The following is a 15,389-nucleotide window of genomic DNA, read 5'->3' on the forward strand; positions in this document are numbered from 1 at the left end:
ACCATGCAACATGACAATGACCCAAAACATTCCAGTAAATCTACCAAGGAATGGCTCAAGAAAAAGAAATTGAGAGTTCTGGAATGGCCAAGTCAAAGCCCGGATCTTAATCCTATTGAGATGCTGTGGATTGATTTGAAACTGGTTGTGCATGCAAGACACCCCTCGAACATCACACAGCTGAAAGAATTCTGCAAGGAGGAGTGGGAAAAACTTTCTCCCAATCGATGTCAGAGACTTGTAGACAGCTATAAGAAACGTCTAATTGAGGTTATTTCAGCCAAGGGGGGCAATACTAGCTATTAGGGCATAGGGTGTCCTAACTTTTTCCTCAGTAGGAATTGGCATTATTGTAAATTTTTCATTAAATAAATGATTACAAAGTTACATTTTCATAGTTTTTTGTTCAATTACATCCCCTTTATCTATAGATATTGTTAGAAAGAAGATAATAAATATTGATATGTCCATATTTTTAAGAGAATAACTTAATATTTTGGGGGGTGTCCTAAGTTTTTCTCATGACTGTATCTACATTGCAAAAACAATAGCAAGCATGTTTAGAATTGACAGTTGGATCTCTGGTTAAAGATTGACTTTTAACGTCCATTCATACTCGAATACTCATGCCCATCCCTAACACACACACACACACATACACACACACACACACACACAGATGTTTGCATTAAGAAAGAATCACTCACTCTCCAAATTCCTTCCATTCGCTATACTGTCCAGCTGCAGCTTGAGGTTGTATTTTACCCTTGAGGTTCTGTGTGAGTTGGCAGTGTCCTTTCACCCATTGAAAAGCCCTACTCTTGTCCAAATAGCTCTTCTTGTCTTTACAACTCCTTTTCTCTCACTATTTTTCTCTCCCACTTGTTTTCTACCTCTCTATCTCTACAGTCCCATCTCTTGTTCTCTCTTTGTCTCTTGCGTGCTTGTCCGATAAGTCTGCGTCTGTCTGTTCCTCTGCGCCTTCCTCTTTCTCATCAACTATGCTCTGCTCTCATACCCACCACCCCACCACAGCTGTGTGTAGACTCCCCTAAACCTTCCCACCCCCACCGCACCACAGGAATTGCAGATGGGGTGAAAGCAAGGCGTTCCCCCAACCCTCATCTAGCGCTACCCTCCTCCTTTTCTTCTCACGCTCTCCTTTAAACCACCCATTACCACCTCTTCTTTATATGCTTCTTATGCCTCTCCCTCCTACTTCATCCATGTCATTTCTCCCCATCCTTTCTCTCCCTCCAGAGTTGTTTATCCTCCACTCCTTTCGTCTCTTTCTGGTGGTCTGTATCAACTTTAATTCAGCTAGTATCTTTGTTTTTCTTTATTTGGTCGATCCTAGTGAGGAAAAAACTGTTAAATAAAGCTGCAACCCTTTCGCCCTTTTGCCTTTTCTGAATCATTAATTTATAAATCATCACATTCAGTTTAGGCACCACACCATCAATCCCTCACTGTCAAGGGATGACAATTTGAAAGTGAACATGTATATATGAATTGCAGAATATATGCCTTCTATATTACCATTTGTAAAATATTTATCTTTCAGGCTCAGCTGTAAACTCCTGGCACACTATCTAATGGTTTTACTTCGGGCTAAGACCGCTAATAATAATAATATTATTATTATTATTATTATTATTATTATTATTATTATTATTATTATTATTATTATTATTAATAATAATAATAATAATAATAATAATAATAATAATAATAATAATAATCTTAACGATTACAATAGGGCTCCAGCCCCTTTGGGGCTTGGACCCCTATAAATAAGATTTGCTCTTTGCAGAGCAGTGTCCCTAACCTCGTCCCCAGGCTATTGCACAGAGCATGTATAAGCCTGGAATAATAACGACTCAAACCTGGCCTTAGTGGGAGTGAGATTTAATGAGTAAAGTATTTGTTATTATTTGATTTCAGCGAATCACATGGCTGCAAGGCATAGCTCCGAATCAGAAATGTGTGGTATGCAAGCACTGAGGGTGCTGTAGGAGATGATTGATGTGAAGTGAAGCCAACGGCTATGTGCCGTCCATTTTCCGACCGTCTTTCTATTGGCTTAATGACGGCCAAGTTGGTCCATCAGACCTTTCACACATTTGGGGGGAAGTATCTGGGAACGAGACTACCATGTCCCTAACCAGGTGGATGTACAGTACCAGTCAAAAGTTTGGACACACCTTCTCATTCAATGGTTTTTCTTTATTTTTTTTATTATTTTCTACATTGTAGATTAATATTGAAGACATCAAAACTATGAAGGAACACATATGGAATGATGTAGTAAACAAAAAAGTGTTAAACAAACCAGAATATGTTTTACATTTTAGAGTAGCCACCTTTTGCTTTGATGACAGCTTTGCACACTCTTGGCAAGGTGTGTTCAAACTTTTGACTGGTACTGTATGTCCACTTAACATGACCCATCAGAATCAGATTTTCCAGAATATGACGGTATAAAAAAACACTTGGCTGGCGCTTGGTACTTTTCTGTTGAAATGTCTTATAATTACATTTAATGATTCTCTCTCTCTCTCTCTCAGCCTCACTGTGTGTTGCTGGCCTCAAAGGAGAACTCTGCCCCTGTCAAGCTGGGGGGGTTTGGAGTGGCCATACAACTGGGGGAGTCCGGTCTTGTGGCAGGAGGTACTGTGTGTGTGTGTGTGTGTGTGTGCGTGCATGTGTTGCCCTCTCTTTTTCTCAGTAACGTGTGTAACTGTGTAACACACACTAACAAACACTCCTCTTCCCGCAGGCCGGGTGGGCACGCCCCACTTCATGGCCCCTGAGGTGGTGAAGAGAGAGCCGTATGGTAAGCCCGTAGACGTTTGGGGTTGCGGGGTCATCCTCTTCATCCTCCTCTCTGGCTGCCTGCCCTTCTATGGGACCAAGGAGCGTCTCTTTGAGGCTATCATTAAGGGGAAATACAAGGTAGTAGTTGATTTTCCAAAATTTTCCCTCCCCGCTCGAAACATACACAGTCCCATGCACACACACACACTTGGGAGAGAGACGAGCGGATGTGAAACCATTTGTTGCTGATTATTCTATTCTATTTTTGTGGCCACAATATTGAGTTGGACAGTTGCCTCGTACAATCACAATGAATGAATAGATGATCATAGCTTCAATTACTTTAATGAATGTAGCTTACAGATTGTATTAATGCGAGAATATACGCTAGGCCTACTTCCCACATATTTATAGAGGATGTACTGGTGGTATGAGGGATTATTCCAGACAGACGACAACTGCTACCCGTTATGATCAAATGAGTGTCTATTTTTGAATTTGCCCATGTCTACCGACAACTACATGGTTTTAGTGGTGTGGAGCGCTCTTTAGCGTAAACAAAATGGAGGCCATTGTTTGCATGTCCTTGTAAAGAAGAAAGAAAAAAAAAGAAAAAGTAAAATGAATACGTAATGGACATTGTCCGGCCACAACACCAGATTTCAGAAAGAGCTTTATTAGGACTAAATTGGACTGAATGTTCTCTATCATGTGATCTCATTCCTTGATCGCTACCCATTTGTCATGGCTATTTAGCATTATTTTGAAGCTGAAATCTACAAACTGGACCTTTTAAAAGTCAACATAGTACCATGGCGATAAGCCCCCCAGGTGACCACAGGGACAGTCGCTAACCTGAATGGTGACCCTGGTTGCAGAGGCCATACCCCCATCTGAGAACGTGTGTGTGTGTCTGTGTGAACTCCCCCACTCCTGTCTAGATGAACCCGCGCCAGTGGAGCCATATCTCAGAGAGCGCCAAGGACCTGGTGAGGCGTATGCTGATGCTGGACCCTGCTGAGAGGATCACCGTCTACGAGGCCCTCAACCACCCCTGGCTCAAGGTAGGGGGGTCATTGATGCATACAAACACACACACACACACTGATGAAGATTGAACACGCACACACATACAAACACACACATACACTGCACGGAGTATATACAACATGCCATCTAAAGATGAATTAGAAGTAGAATAACCGTTTGTCCAACCCAAAGTTGAAATCTATGGAAATATGTCATAACAAACACGACTCAGACTCCTGCATATGAAATAATTTGATAACTGGTACATTTTGTGGGTTTGTGTGAATGTGTGTGTTATTTGCATGTGGTATTTATCTCTTAATGTGTTTGTGTGTGTCCTCTTCAGGAGAGGGACAGGTATGCCTACAAGATCCACCTGTTAGAGACAGTGGAGCAACTGAGGAAGTTCAATGCCAGGAGGAAGCTCAAGGTAAGCACACATACACCCACACACATGCTCACAAATACAGATGCACACACAATATTCTTGTGTCAGTATTTGTTTGATTTATTAGTTTTTCCTTGTTTCGTGTCCTAGGGGGCAGTACTGGCTGCTGTCTCCAGCCACAAGTTCAACTCCTTTTATGGAGACCCCCCAGAGGAGCTCCCTGACTTCTCTGAAGACCCCTGCTCCTCGGGTAAGCACCGCCCCCTCGTTCAGACCTGTGCAGGTTCTATGGTTTTTTCCATGGAAACACAAAACCAAACTAGCGCCAGGGCAACATGGCAACTATGACTCTCTCTTACTTTCGGTAGCAGTATTTGTGGTTTTCATTCTCCCAAGGGCACTCTTTCAGCATACACAACATTGTCCAGGGTATTTTTGGCTTCTTAGGTATTGAAATGTAATCTTTATTTCAAGTTGTGTCCCTTTTGAGATAATTGGCGACATTTTCTGTCTGCTAAACAGGCCCCGTAGTACCAGAGCATTTTCAGTCATCAGCTATCAGTTACATTTATCTGAACTGCAATTATGACTTAAAAAAATAAATAAAAGAAACCTAAGTCAACCTTTAAAAATGATGATGAGGATAATAAGTTTAGTTGTCATTGCATTTTTGTAAGAAACAAGCTTCACCATCAGCCCATTTCCTGTTAATCAGGTGACATTTCTCTGACACCCCACACCACCAATCCACTCTCGGAGCTGTGGGACTTCTGTCTTCTAACTTTAGAAGCAGGTCTTCTGTATAGTCTCTTTTGTTGCTCTCTGAGGGCTCACAAACTGTATGTTTTTAGAATTCCCTCCTGATTTGTTAAAAGGAAACAGAAGTTGCCTAATGGCTTCACTTCCCTGTCTCGGGCTGCCGTTTTCACTTCCTAAGGACATGGCCGTAGGAGGCACTGACGGTCAATCTATTCGTATCTGTCTCATAATCACACTGAATATGACTCCACAAATCAACAACTCTGGATAAACCTCCTGTTCCTGGTGGACATGGGAAGAATTGCACAAACTACCAGAACCGCTTGTTCTTACAAGAACATACCTATAAGAACATGTAAAAGATCATACTGGCAATAATGCAAGAATACAGAGTGGTTACATTTGAAACACACTTCATGCGTCTGTAATGAAATGAAGCATACAGTTCATTACTGCCTCAAATCATTTGTATAATAAAGATTACACTGTGTTAACTAACTAGATAAGTATGGCATGACTATCATTATTGATTATGATGGTATCAATATCCCCTCAGAGGAGACGCCTTACTATCCTCTTCATGCCACGTTCTTTATTATTTTTAGCAGTGCAATATGTACATTTATATAGAATCTTGTATGTACTCCTAGATAGTACTGCCCTCTAGAGGCAGTGAACGGCACCTAGGATAAGTATAATTTCAATAAATCTCTCATCATTCATTATAAGGTGTCTGTATGTGTGGTATGTTTACAACAGCAATGTCTCAAGTCTATGGGCATTGTCCCAGGCAGTCAGGACGATGTTTGGACAGTCATGACGACCAGAAAAAGTAGTTTAGCTTGTCAGGGACCCAACAACATTACCAGTGCAAACTTTGCAAGCGAGCTAATTTAACCTAGCTACTGTACATCACCGGCATTAGATGACGTATTAGAGGACATATTATGCCATCATTGGCATTTTTATGGATTATTTTGACGCAACATGCATGATTGTTGCGTACTCTCCAGTCCAGACAGCCTGTTCTGTTGCTATTCCTGCTCTGCTGCTGGACAGGAAGTGTGTGTGTGTGTGTGTGTGTGTGTGTGTGTGTGTTTCTGTGTGTGTGTGTTTCTGTGTGTGTGTGTTTCTGTGTGTTTTTTTCCATCTAAATTGCACCTTTGTCACTTTTGCGAGATGCCCACAGCTTAAAACTACTTCTAGAGTCAACTGAACCTGACCATCTCTCTTTAGACGTGGCTGCTTTTGCTTACTTTCTCTTTTTCTCTTGTTCTTTCTCCGACGCCTTCTACCCCCCCCCCCCCCCATCTACACTTTCTTTATTTTTTTCTTTCCCGTTTCTTTCGGCTTATCTCTAAATCTGAACTCCCTCTCTCTGTCGTTTCGTTGTACTGCTGCACTCTCTCTAGGAATGCTAGCCGCTGAAAGTAGGTATCCCTTAGCTAGCCTCTTGGCGTGACCTCATCATGACATCATCACCACCTGTTAACCTATTCCTCACCCCCTGTCATAGCGCTCAGGACGACTACGTCCTTGTACTCTGAAAACGCTTCCTTCTCTGCGTCCTCCCACCATTCACTCCTTTCCTTCTCGTAAGTGACCACTGATCTGGAAGAACAAGAGTACATGACAGCAACAGAGGAAATGACAACTTGTTTGAGTGTCTGCTTATTAACTGCTTATTAGACAGTTTGTTCAACATGATTAAACAGTTTATGAATAATATTCTAAACAATTTGTTCATGTTTCACAACTGTATTCTTGACATTCACGTTAAGAAATACCAGTAATGTAATCCTGTACAACAGACCGATACATTAATGAATAAATTACTAACAATGGTTATAAGCTATTTATAAGCTGACCTCAAAGGAAGGTGTTCCTCACCTGTACTGTCTTCCTAGATCAGTGGCCACAGTGTCACAGGTTACCGTTTGAGGTAGAAGTAACTCTTAACCACAGATTTAGGAACAGATTACCCCGCCAACACCCTAACCTGGGAAAAACCATGAAAAACCAATCTGACCCTGAATCAGTGGTTGGGGGCCGCTTCTACCCACTTCTAGGTGACAAAGGAAGGAAGCCATTCCAGAGCATTGAGATGTAGCATTTGTGATGTCACTCACCACCAATAGCCAGTGAGCTGGCTGGGTGCCTGGCATGGGGGTGCGCTGATTCCATTTTGATCCGATCATGCTCATTGTCAGTGCAGCGTGCAACATGGTCTGTACTCATGGCTTGTCCTGGGAAGACACTGTGCTGAGTTGGACATTGCGCTCTCAAACTTCTATCTGTGTCTGCAGAGTTTTTATGGTATAAGAATGTTTTGTGATCATGCAATGCCTCTCTTAATTGCCTCCAAGAGGATACATAAAGTTGTATTGAATCTAATGGGGGGGGGGGGGGGGGGGGGGGAAATCATGGTGGCATTTTATTGGTAGGTCTGCTTGTAACGGCCTGTTTTAATTCATAGGTCCTGTAATCACATCATATCATACAATAGGAATCGTTAGCAACAAGTTCTGTGTATTTACCTAATTGAATAGTTAAAAGTAAAATCCTAAATACATTTTGCTCTGGACGGAAGGACAATCCATGATGTTAAAGTTATAGTTTTAAACATATTTTCAAGCTATATGTTGTTTAGAATGATATTGTTAACAAACAGTAAAACAACTTTATATTTGAAGGTAAGACAGTTACTTACAAGCTTACAAGACATTTACTAGTCATATTTTTCAAGAATGAATTGAAATTACTATTTGAACAGCAGAACAAATCCCAGACTGTCTTTAACAAACAATGTAGTAAATGTTTTATAGTTTTATCTGCCGTTTATAAGCACACCTTCAAAAAAAGGTGATTTTTGAGCATATATCCTTTGAAACAATAGACGTTTGTGTAAACTTCATTCGTTCAGCCATGCCCTGGAAATCATTCTCACACCTCTCATATAGCCTTGCACATGAACTTGAGTCCCCCTTAAAGGGTCATTTCACTCATAAACCATTATTGTTGTATTTTTCCTTGTCAGTCTGCCACTAGTATGGTTTCAAAATACCATTACATTACAAGCCTCATTGACGGGCGGATTTGAACCCAGGTCTCTCACAAGCCCAAGCATCTACCATGAGGCCAAGCGGACATCCTCAAAGTCTGAGGGCGATACTTGGGTTTTCAGGTCTCGGGCAGGGCTACCTCATCATGGAAGCGTGATTCCAAATCACCTCCGCTACACCTCTAATAACAAGCTTATATTCACTTCCTGGAAAAGTCTCATGATGATCATCACTAGACTGTTCCAGGAAATGCATGTAAACTTGGTATTAAATCTGCTTCAGAAAAAGCAAATAAATGACATTTTGGGACCATATCAACGGTGGGCTGATGAGAAATATATACGAGAAAAAGACTTCTGAGTCAAATACCCCTTTAATCTCAGTGATAATTCATCTCATAATAAGACGTACGTCAGACTTCAAAGGTAGTCTAATGTTGACTTGAGTCCATGTTCCAAGCTATATTGTCCACTCCAAATGAATGGGAGAGATGAGCACCATCGAATTTCATCACTTCAGTTAAAACGGTGCCCATCTTTTCCATTCATTTGGCATTGAGACATATTGCTGAATCTACACAGATTACTTGGACCTGGACTCATCCTATCAGCGGACCACATTTGAGGTCTCTGAACATCTGACAAACTTGGATCTTTGGGTGAACTGTTTAATAAAATATTTTAATTAACCCATATATGACATCCATATACATGAGCATATGATATGGTTTAATTGACTAATTGCTTGGGATGTACTGCTGTTGTCTCTCTGTTGGTTTTGCTGCATGTGTGGGCGATGCAGCAGGTACTCTGGGCTGAAACTGTTTCTGGGGTCACCTGTGTGTGTGTGTGTCTGGTGTTATGAGTGTGTGAGTGCGTGTGTCTGATGTTATGAGTCTGTGTGTTCCTGTAGGTATATTATGTGTGTTTTTAATCTGTTTGTGTGTGAGTGTTTATGACAAGCTATAGCAGCAACCTGTGTGTATGACCTCTACTGTGTCCGTGGGAGCTTAACGTTTGTGTGTAGAACTTCTTAGTGTGCATTGTATGTAACGTGTGTGTGTGTGTGTGTGTGTGTGTGTGTGTGTGTGTGTGTGTGTGTAGGAGCAGTATCCCAGGTGTTGGATAGTCTTGAGGAGATTCATGCACTGACGGACTGCAGTGAGAAGGATCTGGATTTCCTTCACAGCGTCTTCCAGGACCAGCACCTGCACACACTGCTGGACGTGAGTGTTAGCCACACACACTCACGCTCGCACTCACACTCTCATACGCAAATGTATACTTGCCCATCACCTGCAGTTTCACCTCAAGCCCACTAGGTGGCAGTTTGACTCAAGGAAACAGTTGTACACGCACACACACGCACACACGTTACGACATCTAGACACACAGCAAAACGTATATAATATTAAAGGGGCAATCTGGGATTCGAACAACAACAAAGTGAGACTGGAGAAATGTAACCACTCATGTTCATAGAGCTCTGGATAGAAGAACTGACCATCCATGAGATCAAAATGATAGTTTTAATCATGCTATACAGTGTTTGTTTACAATTACATTGTTTAGAAACAATGGAGTAAAGCAAGCCTATATTTTGGGTTATGATGGGGTAAGGCAGTTGAACTATAAGTTATATTCTTCAATAATCAATGGCATTCATTTAAAAGTCCAAAGAATTATGATCCCAGATTGAGACACAGGGGACCATTCCTTGTAAATGACCTGTCTGTGTCTGTCTCTTTCCCTGCGTCTGTCTCTATCTGTCTGTCTGTCTCTGTCTCTCTCCCTGCGTCTGCGTCTGTCCATGGTGTTGCAGCTCTATGACAAGATCAACACCAGGTCGTCCCCCCAGATCAGGAACCCTCCCAGCGATGGAGTGCAGAGAGCCAAAGAGGTGACCCCCCCCCCCCCCCCCCCAGTGTAGGCTAGTAGATTATAAGTGATATGATGTATTAACATGATGTGAAATGAATTATTAAGTATTATTATTATTATCAGCCAATAATATGAAGGGGTAAAAACAAGTTATACACGAGTTATAACTATTGCACTTGTTACTGATTCTTTTCTCTCTGGCTCTAGGTACTGGAGACTATCTCATGTTACCCAGAGAACATGGAGGCAAAGGAGCTGAGGAGGATCCTCACACAGCCTCACTTCATGGTGTGATATCTATCTATCTATGTATCTATCTATTCACACACACACACACACCCCACATACATTTAACAAAGGACTCCCCGACCTGAATAAAAGTGGCAAGGAGAAACTTGTGTGTGTGTGTGTAGGTGTGTATGCAAGAAGTGGGTCATTTCATTATTGCGTCCCAGGGCCGCAAGCGACAGTAAAGCTCCTTAGCACATCCACAACAGACCACCTTGGAGAGAGGGAGGGTGGGGTGTGGATGGAGCGATCAGAGCAGCAGGATGGAGGGAGGGAGGGAGGGAGGGATGGATGGATGGACAGACAGGCGGACGGACAGGCGGATAGGCAGGTATTGCAGCAAGGGTTATGAGAGGGGCTACAGAGGCTTCAGCAGACGTCCCATTTTCCCCCTCGGCAAAAACAAAGAAACGCTGTCACTGTTGGAGGATAAAACTGCTGGTACTGGTCAAGACGGGAGGAGTCGCTACTGGGAGCACTGGGGAGAATACTGGTGAGCGACTGGAAGACAAGGGTGGGGACTGGGAACTGTGACTGAGAAACAGCTTGGTTTTCTTCTTTTAAGATATCTGCTTCAGTGGTGAAAAGGGAAAGATACTGTTGTTTATGACTCTTTACTGACGGCTTTACTTGGTTTTTGAAGGATTGTGTTCAGTAAGGATTGTGTTCAGTATGTGGATCTAGCAGTGAAACAAGTAAAAACACGAGGGATGTTGTTGCTCATTGATCAGTGTGGTGTGGCAGGAGGTCACATTTGGTCCGAATTCTGGGCAGTTTTGTACAAATTTGGTGTAGAAAATGACTTGCATTTCTCTCTCCCTCTCTCTCTCTGTGTTGGTGGTGTCTGTTACACTTAGAGGAGTGAGCTCCATCCTCTTACCTCTGCTTAGCCGCTGACCCAGTGGGTATTTTTGAACCGGCACACATGGCGTCAGCTCAACACACCAGTGAGCCTCGTGCTGCTACCGTGGGCTAAATAGGCCTGTTTAGAATGACAACATTACCAACATTTAATATAACAGTTTATAGTAAAAAAAAACAACTAAAAAACCCCAACATCTGTGAGGCTGTTTGTAAGCAGGCAGGTAGTACACGTTCCCATCATGTTGAACATCTAGTTTTTCTGCTTGTGCTGACATCCACGTGTTTAATAAGGGCGCAGCCAAACGTGTCCCAATTGATTGTCCCTGCTGACACTGTTTCAGAGATGTGGGGAGGTTGTCCGGACCATAATGCTCGGCTCTTCCCTCTTCTTTTGATGTTATTGCTCCGTGTGCAGAGCGTGGCAGGGTAGGGGGTGACGACACTTAGTGACACAATCAATGGTGGCAGAAAGAGGATTAGTGTAAGCCATGCTCTCTGTCTGCTGACCTGAACTGACCTCACACACACACACACACACACACACACACACACACACACACACGCCTCTGTTTCTGACACACTTGCTGTTGTCCTGCTCTCACACTTTCTGTATGTGTGTGTTTGCAGGCCTTGCTGCAGACCCACGATGTGGTGGCCCATGAGGTGTACAGCGACGATGCCCTGAGGGTGACCCCCCCGCCCACCTCACCCTACCTGAACGGAGACTCGCCCGAGAGCACCAACGGAGACATGGACCTGGAGAACGTCACGCGAGTACGCCTCGTCCAGTTCCAGAAGAACACTGACGAGCCTATGGTAGGTGTACACACACACACACACACACACACACACACACACACACACACACACCTACCTGCTGGCATACATATACTAACAGTCACACAAACACACAGAGCCCGGAGGAGAACGTCACACAAGTACGCCTTGTCTCGTCCAAACAAACTTGGACTTAACCCATGGTCGGTGTACACACACACACACTCACACACACTTATCTTCACTCTGCTTGTCTTATTTCCTTTCCACAGGGCATCACTCTGAAGATGAACGACCTCAACCACTGCATCGTGGCCAGAATCATGCATGGAGGAATGATCCACAGACAAGGTACAGTACATTGTAACACACACACACACACACACACACACACACACACACACACACACACAACATTGACATGTTTTACGTACGGCTGAGAAGTAACAACAAAGAGAGAGAAGACAGCTGTGATTGTCTTCTCCTCACACTCCCTCTCTCACACACACACACACACACACACACACACACACACACTCCCTCTCACACACACTACCCTGTGTTCCACCCCAGGGACGCTGCACGTGGGAGACGAGATCCGGGAAATCAACGGCATCAGTGTGGCCAATCAAACAGTGGAACAGCTCCAGAAGATGCTGGTGTGTAGTCCAATCAGCTCCTCTTGTTCCTGTCTCTTGTCCTATCAATTTGTCTTATAACCACTCTCTAATCAGCTCTTCTTCTTCAATCAGCATTCTAGTTATAACCACTGTCCTTTTTAATTCCATTCATTTCTACTGTCCAATTAGCTTGTCCAGTTAGCTTGTTTCAAAAGCACTATTTTTATACTGTATAAATAGTGTGTAACAAACACCCATGCCTTTTGTTTTGATTACATGTAGTTTGGTTTACTGTTGACGGTAACATCTACAATTTTTGTCCCCACAGAGGGAGATGAGAGGGAGCATTACTTTTAAGATTGTACCCAGCTACCGGTCGCAGTCAATTTCTTGCGAGGTAAGGACTGCCTGTGCACAAATGTGTGTGAACACACACACACACACACACACACACACACACACACACACACACGGTAGAGAGAGATGTGTGTTACAATGTGGCAAAGAAACAGTCTAGCCTTGAAAGCTTTCAAATAAACCTTTGTGTCATGTGCCAGCTTTTGACCAACCAGTAAAGAGCAGAGTGAATCAACCAATAATCGAACCAATAACAAATAATACATCTGTTTGCAGTCCATTCTTGGGCTCTTCCAGACTACTAGTAGTCCTGTGTTACTGTGTGAGTTTGTTTAATGTGTTTGTGGGTGATTTGCAGAAAGAGTCGCCCGATCTGTCCAGACAATCTCCTGCCAACGGACACGCCAGTGTCACCAGCTCAATCCTGGTAAGGATGTGTCTCATCTGTGTCTCAACCTTGCCATTCCTTCATAGAAGCTTTATTCCACCTTTTTAATAGATTCTATCAGCGTTTGTGTCTGTTAACTCAAGGTCCTGTATTGTGTTTCTGTAGGATCTGCCCTCCACCATTCAGCCTAAAGGACGGCAGGTGAAGGCCCTATCCTTTCCTCCTCCGCTCCCTCACTCCATTTCATTCCTCTCCTCTCCTCACACATGACTTTGGCATCTCATTTCGTCGTGTGTGTGTGTACGCAAGCGTGTGTGTGTACAAGCGTGTGTGTGCAAGCGTGTGCGTGCTTGTGTGGGTGTGCGAGTGCGTACAGTATGTGTTTATCTATATGTTCACAGCATGTTCTTCATACGTGTATGTAAAACCTCACTTGACCCATTTGAGCCAAGTCCCTTTGTCCGTAGTCCCCTCTTTCCCCGAACCTATGCCACAGATTTCTAGATTGCGTCAAAACACACCAGTAGATACACTGCTTTGGCTGTCCACAGTGTGTCTCCCTCTTTCCCCCCCCACACACCCTACCTCCTTTGTCGATGTCACGTACGTTTTCTACTGCATGATGTGTGTGTGTGATGCTCTCAACCCTTTAGATCTCCAGACCCGCCTTCAAGGACAAAATGTCCATCAAGGTAAGATCTCCCAGAGCGGATCCCGGTAGCAGTAGATCACTCCTTCAAAAACCCTACTTTTCTGAAAGTAGATCCCTCATTGTACTGGTGGCAAATCCCACGCTAGCCAAGTGTCCCTTTTCTAGAAAAGAATGAAGAAAAAAAAAATTATGTAGTGTGTGTCGCTGGCCATTTTCGCTAAAGCCTGTCGCCACACAAAAGCAAGCCAGAGCAGTTTCTTTTTCCGCTCTCTCTCTCTCTCTCTCTCTCTCTCTCTCTCTCTCTTTCTTTCTCCCTCCCTCTCTCTCGCTCTCTCTCTCTCTCCGTTTCTTTCTGGTCTCTTTTTCTCTTGCTTGCTATTGCTCATTTGCTCTCTTCTCTGCTCCCCGTCTCTGCTCCCCTCTGCTGCCTGTTTACCACTGTTGAGTGTTGATCAAGTTGAGTCATCACCCGCCTGGCCAATCAGAATGCACCGTACCAGCTTGGCCAATCACGATCCGCTATTTCCTCTCATCAGCAGCTTGACCAATCACAATCCCTTATTTGCCCTCAAAACAGCAGCTTGACTCATCATGTATCTTCCCCTATTGCCTCCCTCAGATCTATGTGCGTGCCCAGTTTGAGTACGACCCCTCCAAGGATGACCTCATCCCCTGTAAGGAGGCAGGGATTCGCTTCCGGGTGGGTGACATCATCCAGATCATCAGCAAGGACGACCACAACTGGTGGCAGGGCAAGCTGGAGAACACCAAGAACGCAACGGCGGGACTCATCCCCTCGCCGGAACTACAGGAGTGGTAAGTGAACGTGAACGTGGGTGTGTATGTGGGGGGGGGGGGGCGGGCGGCGGCGGCGCGGCGGCATGTGTAAGCAGTTATCAGTTGTCTCTTCTTACTGTTTGTTCTGTTAATCCCCCTCTCCCAGGCGCGTGGCGTGTATAGCCATGGAGAAGACCAAACAGGAGCAGCAGGCCAGCTGTACCTGGTTTGGCAAGAAGAAGAAGCAGTACAAAGACAAGTACCTGGCTAAGCACAACGCAGGTACACACACACACACGCACACACACACACGTGCCACATTCATGAACACACACCCACAACTGTAACCTATCCTGAGAGCTAAGCTAGTTCATATGCTAACAGGTTAGGCTATCCTGGTACGCCTTACTTCCACCATTATCCTATTAGAAAAACTCACACATGGCTGCCACCAGGGAGGAGCTGTGCTGATGCAGGTTTTCTGACTGGAGTAAAGATGTCAATGCTAGCAGTCAATTGTCTGCCTTCACCATTGAGATCACCAGCCTAAGGATTGAAGAACACACCATTTCTTACACACCATTGTTTATTGTATTACAGATTGCAATGTCATATATGGCACATTGAATGTCTTTCAGCTTCATTCACTTGCCCAAAAATAGGCTAGTCCCAATTTTGACACTTTATGGTACACAAATTCTCTCACCCCTTTTGTGATGAAGAACCTTAAC

General features: G+C 43.8%; 1 protein-coding gene across 1 annotated transcript in view; it reads left to right on the forward strand.

Annotated features, from left to right (window-relative positions):
• The window catches only part of caskb (calcium/calmodulin-dependent serine protein kinase b), a gene marked incomplete at both ends in the record, with an annotated part of 34,644 nt that overhangs the window by 15,995 nt on the left and 3,260 nt on the right, over positions 1-15,389 (forward strand). The window contains 17 exons of the mRNA XM_083685068.1: positions 2,568-2,670; positions 2,780-2,958; positions 3,759-3,881; positions 4,193-4,276; positions 4,385-4,484; positions 9,159-9,280; positions 9,877-9,954; positions 10,143-10,223; positions 11,715-11,903; positions 12,137-12,215; positions 12,438-12,523; positions 12,813-12,881; positions 13,200-13,268; positions 13,395-13,430; positions 13,883-13,921; positions 14,501-14,697; positions 14,825-14,940. Coding sequence (XP_083541194.1) covers positions 2,568-2,670; positions 2,780-2,958; positions 3,759-3,881; positions 4,193-4,276; positions 4,385-4,484; positions 9,159-9,280; positions 9,877-9,954; positions 10,143-10,223; positions 11,715-11,903; positions 12,137-12,215; positions 12,438-12,523; positions 12,813-12,881; positions 13,200-13,268; positions 13,395-13,430; positions 13,883-13,921; positions 14,501-14,697; positions 14,825-14,940 — 1,750 coding nt within the window. The remainder of the gene's footprint in view (positions 1-2,567; positions 2,671-2,779; positions 2,959-3,758; positions 3,882-4,192; positions 4,277-4,384; positions 4,485-9,158; positions 9,281-9,876; positions 9,955-10,142; positions 10,224-11,714; positions 11,904-12,136; positions 12,216-12,437; positions 12,524-12,812; positions 12,882-13,199; positions 13,269-13,394; positions 13,431-13,882; positions 13,922-14,500; positions 14,698-14,824; positions 14,941-15,389) is intronic.

The sequence above is a fragment of the Argentina silus genome (assembly GCF_951799395.1).
Source record: "Argentina silus genome assembly, chromosome: 14".
NCBI classification, from domain to species: Eukaryota; Metazoa; Chordata; class Actinopteri; order Argentiniformes; family Argentinidae; genus Argentina; species Argentina silus.